This window comes from Ochotona curzoniae, unplaced genomic scaffold (genome assembly GCF_017591425.1).
Source record: "Ochotona curzoniae isolate NIBS_2020 unplaced genomic scaffold, NIBS_Ocur_1.0 contig_2404, whole genome shotgun sequence".
Classification (NCBI taxonomy): Eukaryota; Metazoa; Chordata; class Mammalia; order Lagomorpha; family Ochotonidae; genus Ochotona; species Ochotona curzoniae.
Genome location: NW_024465451.1, coordinates 5,986,084 through 6,004,446, shown reverse-complemented (window position 1 = coordinate 6,004,446; position 18,363 = coordinate 5,986,084). Strand labels below are relative to the sequence as shown.

At 44.5% G+C, this 18,363-nt stretch overlaps 1 protein-coding gene across 1 annotated transcript in view; it reads right to left on the bottom strand.

Moving 5' to 3' along the window:
• Nucleotides 1-5,327: 5,327 nt before the first annotated feature.
• Nucleotides 5,328-18,363, bottom strand: part of LOC121152235 (protein argonaute-4) — a 38,570-nt gene continuing 25,534 nt past the window's right edge. The window contains exons 16-18 of the mRNA XM_040974196.1: nt 12,723-12,824; nt 12,256-12,455; nt 5,328-9,150 (exon numbers count right to left, since the gene is read on the bottom strand). Coding sequence (XP_040830130.1) covers nt 9,042-9,150; nt 12,256-12,455; nt 12,723-12,824 — 411 coding nt within the window. The 3' untranslated portion in view covers nt 5,328-9,041. The remainder of the gene's footprint in view (nt 9,151-12,255; nt 12,456-12,722; nt 12,825-18,363) is intronic.

The following is an 18,363-nucleotide window of genomic DNA, read 5'->3' as shown; positions in this document are numbered from 1 at the left end:
ATAAAACTAAGCTTACAGAATTTTGGAAACACACATCCTGCCACACGCACTGAGCATCCCGCTACTTATGGTGTTTGTGTGTGGCTGCTGTCAGCACCTGGATCAAACAGAAGAATCCTAATATGAATATCCAAACTGCTCAATTTGAATTTTTTTAAAGTTTTATACATTTTTATTGAAAACACAGATTAACAGAGAGGAGGAGAGACAGAGAAAAAATTCCATCCACTGGTTCATTCCCCCTAATGGCCAGGGCTAAGTCGATATGAAGTCAGGAGCCTGGAGGGTCTTCCAGGTCTCCCATGTGGGAGCAGGGTCCCAAGGCTTTGGGCCGTCCTCTACTGTTTTCCCAGGCCACAAGCAGGGAGCTGAATGGGAAATGGAGTTGCCGGGATTAGAACTGGCACCCATTTGGGATCCCAGGGCGTTCAAGGCGAAGACTTTAGCCACTCTACGACGCCGGGCCCTGTGCTAGGTTTGAAAGGCAAGACCTCAGGCCCAGATGGACGATCTTCCTCTCTCTCTCCTCATCTCCGTATATCTGATTTTCCAATAAAATTAATGTTATTTATTAAAAAAATTAAAGGCAAGAACTCAGGGCCCAAGGGCCCTGGATTTCAACCCTGGCTCTGTCTAGATCGGACTAGACCCGTTGGGTTCGGGGTGCCATGGCGTCGACCCAGTCCCTTCTCTGACAATGGCTGTGACCCGCGATTAGTCAGCCACCTCACCGAAACAGCATGGTTCGCACATCCCGGGCAGAGAACCCAGGAGGGAAGGGATGGCCTGGCGACGGGAAAGCTCTCCTTCCGGCAGAGTTCCGGGTGCCATGGGCAGAGATGACAGAGAGGACAAGCGAACGGCACATTGAGCAAGAGGAAGATGGCGGACAAAACGCCGGGCCTACCACCACGTCGCTGCCCTGCCCCCTCAAGCCCGGCTTCCACACACTGCCAAAATGCCCAACACCACATGAAATTACTTGCTAGTTCCTCAGGCGCTCTGTTGTGGCCTCAGGATGACAGGCCCGTAGGAAGCCCTCGCGCACTCCTAAGCGCTCCTGCTCACCTAGACGGCTTCCCTCGTGCCCGCGCCCTCACATTCCAGGTCTCCCTCTCGCTCCGGTGTCCTCGCGCCCCCAGCGGCCCTTGCGGGCCCGCGTCCTTTCATCCAGGCCTTCCCAGCTGCCCTTGCGGCCCTGTGTCCTTACATCCAAGCCTTCCTAGCGCCCCCAGCGGCCCTGGTGCCCTCTGAGTCCTCACTTCCCAGGTTTCCATCACTCCAGGCCTCCATAGCGCTCCCAGCGCCCTTGTGCCCCCCCACCCCCGCCTCCTTCCTCACGCTCCCAGCATCCTCACATCCCAGTCCTCCTTCACACTCTCGTCCTTCCTAGTGCTCACAGCAGCCCTTGCGCCCTGTAAGTCCTTGCATCCCAGGCCTCCCTCGCGCCCCCAGCGGCCCTTGCGGCCCTCTGCGAGTTCTCACATCTCAGTCCTCCCTCACACTCTGGCCTTCCTAGCGCCCACAGTAGCCCTCTCACCCTGTGAGTCCTCACTTCCGAGGTCTCCCTCACACTCTAGGCCTCCATAGCGCCCCCAGCGCCCTTGTGCTCCTCCCCCCTCACACTCCCAGCATTCTCACACTCTCGGCCTCCTTTGCACCCTATGCCATGGCCAGTTAGGGTGTGTTCCCTATACCAAGCACACCCCTAGTCCCGGTTTTTGCATGTGTCAGCATATACTGCAGCCTAGCCTAGCCCATCCACATGACATCTGGCTCTCATGCATACCCATGGGTGTTGCAGCTGAACTCAGCCTGCCCTGCCCCCAGACCCAGTCTACACATATGCTATCACATACTGCTGCCTTGACCAACCTATCCCAACCCCAACCATGGCTCTCATGATCACTAGTGAAAGCTGCAGCCCAATGGGGAAGTGCCCACAGTTTACTTCCAGGCCCACTTCCTCTATCTACTCTTGAAATATTGGTGCTTCCTCAGAGCCCATGCTTTTTATTTGTTATCCCTCTGCTTGATCTTTCTGGGCATATATTTAAAGGATTTTTTTAAACAATTTTTTGAGATTTATTTTTATTGGAATGGCAAATTAGAGAATGGCATACAAAGAGAAAGATCTTACATCCGCTGGCTCACTCCCCAAGTGGCCACAGCAGTCAGAGCCAGGAGCTTCTTCCAGGTCTCCTATGGGGTGCAGGGTCCCAAGGCTTTGGCCAGTCCTCTACTGCTTTCCCAGACAACAAGAAGGGAGCTGGATGGGAAGTGGAGCAGCTGGGGTATGAACCGGTGCCTATAAGGTATCCTGGCATGTGCAAGAAGGACTTTAGCCACTAGGCCCTTAAATGATTTTAATCCCCACCAGTATACTTATGGTTTCAAATTTCCTATTGCAGCACAAGCCCTCAAAATCAACTTACTCAGAACTGAAGCACTCACCTTACTCCTTTCTCACAAATCATCTCCTATTCTTTTTCTCTCAGTGTGCTGCAACTTACTAAGCTCCCAAACTAAGAAACTAAGGGTGCATCTAATGACTCTGCCTCCTTCCCCTCACTCTTTAGACCTACTCTATCACTGAGTTTGACTTCTATTTTATGACTAACTCTTTTTTTTAAAGATTAAAAAAATATTTTTAATTGGAAATGCAGATATATAGAAAGGAGAAGAGACAGAGAGGAAAGTCTTCCAACCGATGGTTCACTCCCCAAGTCGCCGCAATGGCTGAAGCTGAGCTAATCTGAAGCCAGGAGCCAGGCCTTCCTGGTCTCTCACGTAAGTGCAAAGCCTTGGGCTTTCCTCGGCTGCATTCCCAGGCCACAAGCAGTGAGCCAAATGTGAAGTGGAACTGCTGGGATTAGAACCGGTGGCCATATGGGATCCCGGAACATTCAAGGAAAGGACTTTAACCACTACACTATCGCGCCAGGCCCGACTAACTCTTGTGTTCTTTTCTTTCTTTCCCTCCAACTACAGCATCGCTGCCAGAGTTAAAGCCTTATCATCTTCTGCTTAGCAATTGCAGTAAAATTTGAACTTGCTTTCTGTGGACCTCAGCTTCAATCTATCCAAAATATTCCTGCTTTGCTGTGAGCAAACTAGCATGTGAATGAGCACATGAGCCATTCTCCAGCAACTCAAGGGTGGACATGAACATGAGACAGGTAATGGGTATTCAGAAGGGACTGAGGCCTTTTGGATCCACTTGGGTCACATAATTAATTTCTCATTACAAAAGGAATTCTGTCTTCCAAACAAGTGGAAGAAAGCATTTGGTCAAAGACTGTAGCTGTTATAAAGTACTGGAAGTACATCTCTCCCTTGTTTACCTGACAAACTCCCGTCGTACTTCATGGTCTGCAGCGGTAGACCCTCCCCAAATCACTGCCACCATAAGGTGTTTCTTGACAGCCTCTGCTAAGTTCCTCACAGTATTCTTTTGTTTTGGGCCGAAGAGCAGGTGTAATGAAATTAGAGGGCCTGACTAAAATTCTAGTTTTGACATTCAGTAACTCTGTGGCATTTAGCATCTTTGTTGCTGACTCTTCAACTTTAAAAGGGGATACCACTGTCACTTCACCGTTTTCTGGGATTCAAGATGTCAACATAAATACTGCCAGAGAAAGTTTTCAAGTAATATAAATCTTGACGTCTTCTCCACCCTGTGACACCTCAGAGTGAACTCTTTGAAAACTTACATTTTATTTATTTATTTTTTTTATTGGAAAGATTTACAGCGAAGGAGAGACAAAGATCTTCCATCCACTGATTCACTTACAAAGCGGCCACAATAGCTGTAGATGAGCTGATCTGGAGCCAGGAGCCAGGAGCCAGAAGGCTCTTCCAGGTCTCCCACACTGGTACAGCTTTGGGTTGTCATCTACTGCTTTTCCAAGGCCACAAGCAGGAAACTGGAAGGAAAGTGGAGCAGACGGGATACAAACTGCTGTCCATTTGGGATCCTGGCACATGCAGGGTAAGAACTTGAGCCACTAGGTTATCCCACACAGGACCCAAAGATTTACATTTTAATTCTCTGATGCTCCTAGCACAAGACTGACCTTGGCATGTGTCCAGTTCATCATAAATGTTTGATAAATGTGGAAATGGTGATGTTATGCTTAAGAAAGGTGGCAGGGTGGTCCCTTCTAGTAGAGTTGGTAAACCATAAGTTCTCTGAGGATAAGGGCTATATTGTGTAAATCTCTGCAGCCATCCTACCATGAAATAGCAACATTTTTTGCTGGTTAAAACCTTTAAAACCTTAAAAAAAAAAAGTGGGGGGAGGGGGAGGGACCAGCATGGTAGCGTAGTGGCATGCACCAGGATCCCATATCAGTGCTGGTTTGTATCTCCACTGCTCCATTTTCCTTCCAGCTTCTTGCTTGTGGCCTCGGAAAGCAGTAGAGGATGGCCCAAAGCCTTGGAACCCCATACCCACGTGGGAGACACAAAAGAGACTCCTGGCTTCTGGCTTCAGAGCTCAGCTCTGGTCATTGCAGCCACTTGGGGCATGAACCAGTGGATGGAAGATCTTTCTGGGTCTCCTTCTCTGTAAATTTGACTTTCTGATAAAAAAAATGCATCGATCTGAGAGAGAGAGAGAGACATATTAGAGGTCCCAGTGCTGTGACATATCATGTTAAGCCATGCCTAAAGGGCTGGCTTGCCATATGGGCATTGGTTTGAGTCACAGCTGATCCACTTCCAATCCAGCTCCCTACTAATGGCCTGGCAAAGTAGGGGAAAATGGCCCAAATGCTTGAATTCTTGTACTATGTAGGAGACCAGGAGCTCTGGCTCCTGGCTTAACCCTGGTCACTGTGGCCATTTAGGAAGTGAACCAGTAGATGGAAGACTTCCTCTTTCCGCCTCACCCTCTCCACAACTCTACCTTTCAAATAAAATAAAATCTTTTTTTTTTTTTTTAAATTTAACTGTATAGCCCTAGGTTGGGTGTTTTTGGGTAGTTTCTCTGGAGAAGTTAGTTGGACTACTTTGCCTCTGGAGATTAGAAATTTGTCTCAAAATATCAGTTAAATAGATCTTCCTATTAGGGACTGTACCCAGAACCTTGGTGAATATTTGAAAGTCTTCATATATAAAATATTGCAGAAAACATCTTCTACAATTCCCAAACAGCAATGTATAAAAATAGAAAGACCCAGAATTTCAGAACACAAAATTTTCCCACTGTTGTCAAATTTCTGAAGTCAAGAAAGTTGATTTTTAAATGCAACCATATGCATTGCTAGCATATTGTGCTCCACATTTACTGGACAATTGAACAGCAACAAGTTTTGGCACAAGAATGCTGATTTATCTTATTTTTATTTTATTTTTGGACACATAAACACAAAATATCCCTGCAAGCCAAAAACAATTCCAAAATTTAAAGAATCATTGTCTTTTCTCAAGATGGGAATCCAACCCCTCCCTTAGCTTAGAAAGTACCTCGTATTGCTAGAAACATACATTCAGTCCAAACTGAATAAATTTCAAACATTACAAATCTAACATTATCAAAACAGAAATCACACCATTGTTCAAAGGAACCAATGCAAACATTATCAGCCACTAGACACAGAAAGAGCAGGAATTAGGGCAATAGCAAGGGACAAGACAATGTTCATCAATAACAAGATCTTCCCTTTCATTTGATAGGGAACACATTTTTCTTGGAGCTAAAGCAGTTGTTGAGGCACTGCTTTTTCACCTCCACTTTCTGAAAATGAAGGCAGAGCTATCATCCCACTATTGAGCCAGAAAGCACTTCTATATCCACAGAGGGAGGCTAGGGCAGGTGGAGAGGGTGAGCTTTCTTTTCCAGTAGATCATCTTTTCTCCTTGGGAAGCAGAGGTCTCTGAGCCAGGTAGGATATACTGTGACACAGGGTGGGCACCAGATCCTAAAATGCAGACCACGTAGAATACAGCTGCTTGTAAATCACCAGATACAATTTACAGTAAGAATGATTGTGGTCTGCCAGCCCAGAACACTGGCTGCATTAGCTGGCTCTCTGTATAAACTGCTCAGGATTCAACAGCTCACAACAATAAAATCATGTGATCATCAGGAGTCTTCACCACTCTCTTACTGTCCCTTACAAATCCTTAGCCTGAAATAGCTACTCATTAGCATCACTACGTTTGAGTCTTTCACACCACGTGACAGTGCCTACCCAGGCTGCCTGTTAGAAAACCAAACAGCCCAACACTACATCTAGGGAATGCACACCACCCGTTGATTGACACATGCATAACAATTCAGTCTGTCCCGAGGGGCTACCTATTTGAATTATCAAGTCCTATTAAAAAAAACTGTGCTTTCAGCCCTGCTGGCCCAAGTACTGCGGCAACTCTGATTCTATACAGAATATTAAAGATTCGCCCCTCATCAAATTCTTTCAACAGCCCCACTTATATCTGTCCTGTTGTCCAAAATGACAGCATTGCACCCTTCATGATATTGTTCTCCTATAAAATATAGGTCTCCCGGCTTTTCCTCCACCAGCACACTGAGTTACCCCAGTGTACAAGAACTGATTGAGATCTTAACAAATACCATGGTTCAAGGTCAGGCATATTGCCCAGATGCAGGCTAATAGTTTGGGGTCTCCTGTTACTCCGCCTTGCTTGCTATTCCATGCACACCTGGAGATGGAGAAGTGACTCTTTTGTGCGATCTTCACAAGCAAGCCTGAGGCACTCAAATGCAGGGGAGGTGCATGCTGGCCAACCAGCCACAGAGAGTTCTTCATTTTAGCAAGTCCTCCTTCTACAAAAGCTTCCATTTTGTCCTCTTCTTGGGTCCAGGATGGCCATGTTGATGTGGCTTTTTGCTGTGCTCTCCCTGAACAAGTGTGAATAAGCAGCAGCCAGCCCCTTACCAACATGTCCCGATTTGTATGATCCAAGTGAGGTATTTACAAAAGCAAAAGCAAAAACAAAAAGGAAAACCTTACAACATGAACACCTGCCATCTTGTCACCCTCGCCTAGGTTCCCGTTACCTTTGGAGACAAAGGACGTTGGCATCATCAATCACCATGAGCTGTAGGACTCAATAGACACCACAAAACTCAGAGGCCAGTCTCAGCAGGTGTCTGCACTCCCTCTGAGCAGGAAGGGTGGAAATGTAAACTTCAACATATGGACAAGCTTGTCTCAACGACTGATGAAGAATGGTGCTTTATATTGCTGGGATTCTGAAAAGGCTACATTGAGAGATTTGGACTAATGAGTTTAAGCAAACACCATTCACCATCAGCCTCGGCATCTACTCTCCCCACACACTCCAGAACCACACTGTGTCTGTCCCATCCCACCCCTCCCTCAGCTGCAGCAGACTGATTCTGTGGCCTTGTATCTCCTTTTCCATTTCTTACTCCTGATGTTCCAGGAAAGATGTTTTCAAGTCAGTCACTTTTGGGCTGGGAAACACTGGCTGGGACTACCAAGGATCTATGTAGCTGTTGTCCACTCACAAAATGTTAGTTACACTAAGTACAGACTCTGTTTTCCCCCTATGCTTTTCCTGATGCTTGCACTGGACAAGCATCCCTTTGTTTGGATGAGAAAGGAATCCCATCTGCTTGTGAGCAGAATTCAAAATCTAGGAAGAAAAGACCCAATATTTCCTACATGGTTTTAATTGAATAAAAAGGAAGGAAAACCTACCAAGTGCCTTCGCGTCAGAAGGAGAAGCAAAAAATTTTGCTCTGCAATACTCATGTGGATCACCTTGGTTCCCAGGGTGAAAACAAAACCAAAACCAAAAACAAAAACAAAAACAAAGCCTAAATGCTGGTATAATTTTGCAAGTTGCAGCATTGCACAAGGTATCTTAAGGACTGGCAGAGCATAGCAAATAAGGAAGCCTCCTGGTTCTAGCTTATTTTAAAATGAAGTGACAGGGCACTAACTGTGACTATAAAAAAGGTAAAAATAATTATTTAAAAACACATGGAAATATATGTCTTTTCTGACCAGCTTCAGAAATTGCCAGCTTGTGACATCTAAGAAACAGCTAATAAAGAAACTATCAAAATCTAATCTAGAAAACTACATCATCAGGGGATGGAAGAGGGGGGACCTTAAAAGATGTTTATTGCCAAAGTTCATTCTCTATGAGAAAAGTTTAAAAATCATTAAATCTAGCAAACCACAGAGCAGCATAGAATGGGCACTTTTAAAAACTTGGAAAACTCTTAAATAACTAATTATTGATACTTCTGATAGGAAGAAACATGAGTATTTTGACCATGGCAGTGTTATCTGTCACTGTGACACATTTTCTATGGGTTTCTGTCACACATTCACGTAAGTCAACCAAATAAGGTAAGTGCCTGCTTGAATCTGAAGCCCAGTATAGTGCAGTTTGCCTGTGGCCTGTACTGGCAGCAGCACAAGCCTGTGGAGATCCAGCAAATGAAGTAGAAAAACTCAGAAAAACTTGTCAAATACTCTCAAGATTGAATGCTCATTAAAGGCATTTACAGTGGCAGTTGCAAATCTCCACTAGAAAGTCTGTGAACCAACACAATTAAATAGCAACACCAAACTGAAGCCGACTGGTTTCTCTCTCCCACATATACGCTTCTTGATGGAAACAGAAAACAGGAATCATCTTCTCTTATGAGATGAGAGGGTTGCGGGCATGCTGAGAACACCATTCTGTAGACACGGTGAATGCGTCCTCCACAGCAACCTTTCTGGGAAAGTCCTTTAGGAAGTTCAGGCTTGTCAGCCTTTGCATGTTGAGGTAAAAATTCCATCCAGTGCATCAGAAAAGAGAATCTATGTGTATCTATGACCTTTAAAAAAATGGCTCCATTTGTCAATGCATCAGATAGTGCTGCAAAAAAAAATCGAGATCCAGTGCAACAAAGCAGAGCCACTTAGAGAAGACCCCCTGAAGTCCTCTTGGCTCTCTCAAGAGGTGGTAGGCATTTGAAACATTTTGAGGCTGCTTGAGGTGCCAGATGTCTTGAATTATGATTATGATTATTACTATTTTGGAGACTCTCAAGCAAAATACATGGTATGTTGGGTGTCATGGTGGATCTGCACGGCCTTAGCCAGGGCCTGAGGGTCCCGGCCATTGCTCTGTCCTGACACATGACTGCCTTCTGCACTGTAAAGAAAACAAGAACCCTGATGTAAGATAAGGTCACTTCATACTTCACACATTTCAAATAACACAGAGTGCCAGATTAAAAAGAAAATCAGATCCAAGCCTTGGCTCCTTCAATGGTTACGTCTCTCTAGCCATTGGTTCATTTAACCAAGAAATGTATTATGTTTGCATGGGCTCCACTCTTTCCTGGTACTTGCATAAGAATGTCTGCTGCCAGCTATACTGGGTTAATTCCTGCTTACCTGTTAGCTTCAGCCAAATGCCATTTCCCCTATTGAAATCTACTCTGGGAGTATTTATTATAACAGTTAAGATGTTGCTTGGGACCCCCAGCAGCCTATACCAGAGTGCCCAATTTGAGTCCCGTCTTCTTCACTTCAAAGGCAATTTCCCTTGACATGCACCCTAGGAAGCAGCTTATGATGGTTCAAGTACTCGGATCTTTGTTCACCACATGGGAGACCCAGTTGGAGTTCTAAACTCCTAAGCCTTTGTCCAGGTGGAGCTATTTGGGGAGTGAATCAGCAGATGGAAGAGTTCTCTCTGTGCCTTTCAAATAAAACAAAGAGAAATACATAAAAATGAAAAGAAGAGAAAGAAACCTATTTTCTGTTCAAATTCAAGAGCAGAAGCATCTGGAACAAGCTTTCACAGTATACTGTGTTTTTCTTTCTTGTCACTCAATTCAACTGAAATTATTAATTGGGTAATGACTTATTTCCCTACTGAATACAAATTCCAAGAAAGGGCAACTTTATACATCTTACTCACCTTTCTATTCCTAGTTCCCAGCACATAACATAGTTTTAGTAACTGTTTGTTGAATGAATGAGTCTATCTAGCACAGTGCTAGAACCCACACTCAGCAAATGTCACTGTGCCACCAATCACTTCTTGCTTTCCCTTTGCTAGCTACATGATCTTGGACAAGTAAAAATGTCTATGAATGCTGATTTTTTTCAAATTAACAATGATAACCTGGAAGGGTGGCATCCCATAAGGGAGTGCCCATTGGTATTCCAGTTGTTCCACTTCCAGCTTACTGCTAATGCACTGAAGATGGCCCAGGTACCTGGGGTCTGGTAAGCCACATGGGAGACGTGGTTGGAGTTCTAGGCTCCTGACTTTGGCCTGGCCATTTGAAGAGTGGGCCAGCAGGCGAAAGATCTCTTTCTCTCTCTCTCTGCCTCTGTCTGTCTCTCTACATTACTCTGTATCTCAAATAAATAAAATCAAGCTTTTATTATTATAAAATAAGGAGGGAGAGGGGGTTTAGTGAACCATAAACCATCACAGCTTCTTTGCCTTCTCTTCTTTAACTGATTATTACTATCCTTATCATCTAGTCTTAAATCTTCATCATCTTTTACTTTTTCCTGTGCCCCACATGGCCAATTAACTACCTATTGCAGGAATAGCTCATTCCCCCCCCCCTTAAAGATTTATTTATTCACTTGAGAGACAGACGGAGAGAAATAGGAGAGCTCTTTCATCTACTGGTTTACTCCCCAAAAGGTGGTAACAGCCAGGCCTGGGCCAGGCTGTAGTCAGGAGCCTGGACCACAAGGCCGGTCCCAGGCATAGCTTTTTACATTTAACAAAGACAGTCTTGCTCTAACATACTTCTCCTGGATTAAAAACAAAAACAAAAACAAACAAACAAACAAACAAAAAAAAACCACCCTGCTGTTCCCCTTTAACACGCTCTGGCCCAAGAACACTTGGTATTGTCCAAACATGTCATGTGCTCTCTTCTTTGTGTCCATTGTTGTTTCTGCCTGGAAAATCCTTTTCTTTGTAAAGCCAAGTCTGTGCATCTAGCTGTGAAGTCCTCTCCAGCAGCCTTTCCTCCAACATCCATCGCACTGCTTCCTGTATTGATGCTGGGTTAGTTGTCAATGCTATACTTGCCTGCATTATCTCCCAACCTGAAACACAAAATCCTCTTGGGATATATGCAGGTCTGACTCATCTTGGTACTTCCAGCATCTAGCACAACACTCAGCACCAAGTCAGTCGGCTCGACCTAACAGACATGTTGGTAAGTGACGGTGCGTTCTTGCAAAGAAGGCATAAAACCTTCTCAGCCGGGCTTTTCCACAATAGTGCATTTTCAACCCTTACAGAAATAGACTTGCAGTGGAATGTCTAGAATTTAGCAGCTAGTTGAATTCAGACTTGGGGAAAAGCCCAGAAATGTCCATACTTCACAGATGGTCATTTGGAAAAGAAAATTAATGCAGGAAGCTCAGGCATCAGTCAAAATGTTCAATTCTCTTGAGATCCCCATTTGGGGTTAAGGGTGGTCTAGCCCCCTCCCACACACAAGTGCATTGTGGTGCATTCCAGATTGCCATGGAAATGACACAAACTGGCCAGGCCTCCCATTGCATGAAGCACAGTCTACAGGCCTAAGACCACTATGACTGGAGTTGGGGCTGCACTGGCCTCCTTTGGAGGTTACTCAGCACCTGAACCAAACTGAAAGGCATCTGGCTCAATGGGCAAGCCAGAGGCAGCTCCAAATGAGACATCTTTAGAGAGACAATACAAATATAAACAAGCCAGGCACCTCTTGGAGCAGAAGTTGCATCATAAGCTCTCAAAGGCAAATGCAATTTCATTGGTTTGTTGCAATTAAACTCTAAAAGGAAATTTATATCTTTAACAAAAAACTTTTCTACAGCAACTTAAAAAAAAAAAAAAGAAAGGTATGGTAGGCTAATGGCTAAAGTCCTTGTTTTGCATGCACTGAGATCCCATGTGGGAGCCAGTTTGTGCCTCAGCTGCTCCACTTCCCATCTAGCTCCATGCTGGTGGCCTGGGAATGCAGTCGAGGATGGCCAAAGTCTTGGGACCCTACACCTGCATGGAAGACCCAGGGAAGCTCCTGGTTCCTGGCCTCAGATCGACTCAGGTTTGGCTGTTGCAGCTACTTGGGAAATGAACCAATGAACAGAAAATCTTTCTCTCTGTCTCACCTTCTCTCTGTAAATCTGTCTAGCCAATAAAAATAAGTAAATATATTTTTTTAAAATTATATAAAAAAGGCAACACGTTGCTAAATTAGAAAGAGATTTTTATTGAGCCTGAGACACTTACCTGTCATGATCTTTATCCACCAGATGATACCTGGCCCTAAAGGCTACAAGCCGGGCATAATACGCAGGTGCTGGGATAGAGACCGAGCGAGTGCACCTCACGTAGGTGTGACACAGCTGGTAAGTCAGCAGCTGGAGCTCATCTGCGGTGAAGCAGTTGTCATCCCACAAGACTTGGTAGTGTGAAGGACGGCTGGTTCCCTGGAGGAAGAGTTGCACCACTAACACATTTCTCATGCACTCTGGCTACCCGAAAGGAGATGAGAGTTAAAACTTACTCCTTAACTGCAAAAGTATGTCTGCCTAGCACACCTACAAGGAGACACCTAGACCAACAGATAGCAGTTCTGGGATATAAGCATTAACAAAGTCAATGACAATGTCAAGTAACAAGTCTACTCAAGCTAACTGCGGAATTTGCAAACATCACCCTATCAAGTCAAAGATCTGGACCCATTTCCAACTCACCTGAATTCCTGCATGACTACAGAGGTAAAAGTCGAACTCGGATGGATGGGTGATGGTGCTATCCACCGTAGTGCCTGCAGGTACGTTGCCACTTTTCCCCACCTACCAAAGCAAATGTTGTTAGTCATCAGAGTGCCCAAAGATGCTCAGGATAGTTTTTAATAGTATGTGTTAATGGATAAAAGAAAGACAAACTGCTCCTAAGTAAAGCCTTAAAAAAATATTAGTTTTAATTCATGATGCTGGATCCCCTGTGATTTTTGCCTTAGCTCAGCCATCTCATGCTGAAGTATTTTCTCCTACAAACATACCCAAGGTTTCTCTTAGGGAAATTCAGATGAGTAAGTTTTTACCTGTGGCTTGGAGCTGCAGTATTGCCATGTAACTGCAGATGCCACCGTGGTAGGTTCACAAAAGCAGCGGGGGAAAATGAACATTTAATATGGATAAGCTTTCCCCAAAAAATCAGTTTTATACTTCACTTGAAGTAAAAAAACAAAAACAAAAACAAAAAAACAGCAAAACAAAAGTTGCAATGAAGGAATTTTTCAATTGGCTCACCAGGTTCAATAAACTTTACACTTTTATAGGAGCCAGTAAAATAAGCCTCTGGCAAGTGCAATCAGGAAGAGAACACCTGAAATGGGAATTAAGAATCTAGTTTCGGCCCAGCTGCTGTGGCCTAGTGGCTAAAGTCCTTGCCTTGAATACACCAGGAACCCAGAGGGGCACTGGTTCTAATCCCAGTGGCCCCACTTCTCATCCAGCTCCCTGCTTGTAGCCTGGGAAAGTAGTTGAGGATGCCTAAAGCCTTGGGACCCTGCACCTGTGTGCGAGACCTGGAAGAGCTCCTGGCTACTGGCTACGGATTGGCTTAGCTCTGGCTGTTGCGGTCACTTGGGGAGTGAATCTTTGGACAGAAGATGTTCCTCTGTCTCCCCTCCTCTCTGTATATCTGACTTTGTAGTAACAATAAATAAATCTTTAAAAAAGAAAGAAAGAAACCAGCTTCACAGGCCAGTGTTGTGGCACGATTGATTAAGTTGCTGCCTGCAATGCTGGCATCCCATGTGAGCACAGGTTGCAGTCCAAGCAGCTCCAGTTCCAATCCAGCTCCCACCTCAAGCACCTGGAAACAGTGGAAGATGTTCTAAGTACATTGGGCTCCTGCCACTCACATGGTGGACTCCCACATGGAGTTTCAGGTTGGCCTAGAATTGTTACAGTCATTTGGGGAGTGAGCCAACAAATTGAAGATCTGTCTCCCTTTCTCTCCGTAACTTTTCAAGTAAATAAAGAAAAGAAAAGGGGGGGGGGCGGCACTGCGGAGTATCAGGTTAAGTCTTTGCCTGACACTGGCATCCTATTTGGGTACCAGTTTGAGTTCTGGTTGTTCCACTTCCAATCTAGCTCCTCACTAATGTGTCTGGAAAGGAAGCAGAAGATGGTCTAAGGTCTTGGGTCCCTGAACCCACATGTGAGTGCAGGAGGAAGCTTCTGGCTTTGGATTGGCCCAGCTCTGACCTTTGCAGTCATTTGGGAAGTGAACCATTGGGATGGAAAATCAATCTCTCTCTTTCATAACTCTGCCTTTCAAATAAACAATCTTTTTTTTAAAAAAAAAAAAAGGAAAAAAGGAAGGATGGAAAGAAGGAAGGGAGGGAGGGAGGGAGAGAAGGAAAGAAGCAGTCTCTCAGGTTCTTTAGATGAGAGCCTACAGATGCAACACCCTGGGGAGAAGGGAAGCCAGGCACACTCATTGCAATGCTTTTTTCTGGAACACCAATATGCTGGCTCTGCAGTAAGTGTTGGAGATGAGAGCCAGAGGCACACAGAGAACTAATGAACTTGCCTTTCAGCCCTCATGAAAACCATATACAATTAACTGTAATGAAACGTGATAAGGGATAGGGAGGCACTGGGAAAATGTGGTTGGAAGGAAATACTCAAGCTACATTTTATAGGACAAGCGTGGTGCGATAAAAACTAAAAAATACTCCAAATACTTCCAAACTCAGGAATATATAAGCAAACCACGGCTTGTGACAGACTACTCAGAAATAAAAAGCAACAAATGGGGTGGGCATTTGGACTAGTGGTTAAACCACCAGCTGGGACTACTGTAGCCCCCGTAGGAGTGCCTGAGGTTTGAGTACTGACTATGCCTACAATTCCAGCTCCCTGTCGACACGCACCGTGGGAGGCAGCAAGTGATGCTCAAGTACAGAGTCTCCCTTACTCACATGGAAGTCTCTAGCTTCAGATTGAGTCTCTAGCTTCTGGCTTTGACCTGGCTCAATCCTAACCTTGGGGGGGTGGGGGGAATGAATCAGTGGATACGAGTTTTCTCTCTCAAATAAATAAACAAATGAAATGAGCTACTTATATAGATTATAAGTAAGATAATAGATTTGGATGATTCGCAAATGTATTATGGCACCTAAAAAAACATGTATTTCAAAAAAAAATTTTTTTTTGCACTAAACAAACATTTTTTTTATTTATTTGAAAGTCAGGAAGCTGAGATTGACAATACAGCTGAACTCTAAGCCAGGGATTCCAAGATGGGATACCGGCATCCCAAATGGCATTTTTAACCATATGCCAGACTCCTATCCTTAAGTTTGCCTCTCAATTCTATCTTCCATGAATATTTTGAAATACTCTTGTGCTCACATGAAATTCTAGAAAAGGTGAAACCATAAGAGCTGAATACATATCAGCTAATGGCTGAGTAAGGGAAAGGTTGACCAGAAAAGAACCATATTAGCATATTTAAAAAAAAATGAAACTGTAGAGACAGAGTAGGGAAGGAAGCAGACAGACAAAACTCCCATCTGGTGGTTCACCCCCCAAATGTCTATAATGAAATACTTGGTTGGAGCCGAGTATTGAACCCAAGCACTGCAACATGGAGTTTGGGCATTTTTAATTGGTATCTCCGCCACACTCTGGAATGTGTGAAGACATCTGAGCAGTGCCATGGCACAAGATGATTTTGTTTTAAACAGCAGCACTTGTAGCATGGAGGGTGGAGGGTGTGTTAGTAAAGGAGGAGCAGAAGCAGGGAGCCTGCAGGGTCTCCTCCCATACGAAGCCCTGCGCCCAGAGCAGCAGATAAGCAAGAGGAAGAGCTGAGATGAGATAGCAGGACACAACACAGAGGACTAGCTGGCCACCCGGATATGGAGGACAGGAAAAGAGAAGAATATTAGAATAACTCTGAAGTTTCAGACTTGGCTGACTAAAGATATAATGATGCCAAGCACCAGAATGAAAGGAAAATGAAGACTAGAGTTTGGATGAGGATGAAACAGTAAGTAGAAGGTTTAGACATGTTTTGCTGGAATTGCCTGTGGTTGATGGTATCACGGTTGAATGTTCCCATGCCCCTCCCTCAGGGAGGATTATAGCTCTCCACCCAATTAATACCCTAGAAGGGGCCATCTCAATGTGTTGGTGGATACAATGTGGCCTGAAATGTTACTTCTAGGCAGGATTTTTAGGAGGCAGTACTTGGCTTACTGTGTATCTTTTTTTCCCCCTCTGCCACAATGACTGGCACTGTTCCACATGGATGCCTCCCTGCCAACCTAGGTTCCAATGCCAGGAAAGCAGGGTCACAGCTACAGCAGAGCAACAATGCATGTGTAATGTGAGCAAGAAATGTTTGTAAACCACTAAGATTTGGGTTCTTATTGTTGTTACTATAGCACAGCTTAGTCTATCTTGACTGATCCAATGCCTGTAGGACATTCATGCAGATTTGTCAATTAGGTAATCAGAGGCATAAGGTGGTTTGGGGTTAGAAACACACATTTAGGAAACACTTAGTAAACAAGCTAGCCTAGAAACATGAATGAGACGAAAAGCAGGTTGAAACACAGGAGAGGGAGAAATATGAAATGCAAATAAGTACCAGTGTTAAATGGGCAGATGGAGAAAGAAGGGTTGAAGGAAGCCTGGATATAAAATGGCAGTAACCTGGAAAGTCTTGTCACTGAGGCCATTGAGGGCCATTATTGTCTTGGGTGCTACCAAGAGGTCAGTGGCCGGATACCAACTCCAGGGAAGTCACTGACACGGAAGTTAGCCTGCAGAGAATTGAGGTATGTTGTGAGAAGGTAGTATGGAAGGTGGAATACTTGTTTTCCAAGTTTAGTCATGAAAGGAAGACAAGATGAGACAGCAAGGAGACTCATGGAGAAGTAGGCAAAGGAAAATTTATTGAAGGCACTAAAGAAGATCTGAGTAATGAAGGGGGCAATAGAACAAGGTTTTGAAAAAAAAATAATGGATACTTAATGAAGTGAGGTCTCAGGAAAGCAGAATTAGGATCAAACGTAAGGGAGCTATGCCTATGGCAGTGCCAGTATCCCAATTGGGTACCAGTTCTAGTCTCAGCCACTCCATTTTTGATCCATCTCCCTGTCAAAGGTCTAGAAAAGCAGCAAAGGATGGTTCAAGTGCTTGGGCTCCTGCGCTCCTGTGGGAGATCCAAAAGAATCTCCTGGCACTAGCTTCAGATTGGTCCAGCTATGGCTGTTGCAGTAGATGGAAAATCTCTCTCAAAACTCTGATTCTGCCTTTTAAATAAATTAATTAATTAAATAAAATAAATAAATCTCAAAAAAAAGTTAGGCCATGGATCTGCCACATCCTATATATGAATGCCTGTGAGGGAGTCCCACCTCTGCTTAGAATCCAACTTCCTGTTAATGTGCATCCAGGGTAGCAGTAGATGATAGTTCAAATACTTGGGTCCTTACCACCCATTTAGGAAATCTGGAAGGAGTTTCTGTTTCCTGTCTTCAGCCTGGCTCAGCCCTGATAGCTCTGGGCATTTAGGAAATGAACCAGAATATGCAAGATGTGTTTCTTGCTTTCAAATAATAATAATAATAATAATAATAATAATAAATACATGCTTTTTAGGGCCAGCATGGTAGTATACCAGACTAATTCTCTGCTTGTGGTGCCAGCATCCCATTTGGGCACCAGTTCAAGTACTGGCTTCTCCACTGGCCTGGAAAAGAAGTAGAGGATGTCTCAAGGCCTTAGTCCCTGTACACAAGTGGGAGATCTGGAAGAAGCTCCTGGCTCCCAGTTTCAGAACAGCCTAGCCCTGGCCATTGCAGCCATTCGGGGATTAAACCATTGGATGGAAGATCTCTCTTCCTTGTTCTCTCTCTTTCTATTCCTCCCCTCTCTCTCTGTAACTCTGACTTTCATATATATATATATATATATATATAATTTTATTTATTTATTTATTTTTATTGGAAAGGCAGATATACAGAGTGGAGGAAAGACAGAGAGGAAGATCTTCCATCCAATGACTCACTTCCCAAGCAGTTGCAACGGCTGGTGTTGAGCCAATCTGAAGCCAGGAGCCAGGTGCTTCTTCTAGGTCTTCCACACGGGTGCAGGGTACCAAAGCTTTGGGCTGTCCTCGACTGCATTCCCAGGCCACAGGCAGGGAGCTGGATGGGAAGCAGGGCCGCCGGGATTAGAACCAGTACCCATATGGGATCCTGGCGCATGCAAGGCGAGGACTTTAACGCTATTGCACTGGGCCCAACTCTGACTTTCAAGTAAAGTAAATAAATCCTTAAACACACACATACACATACGCATACTT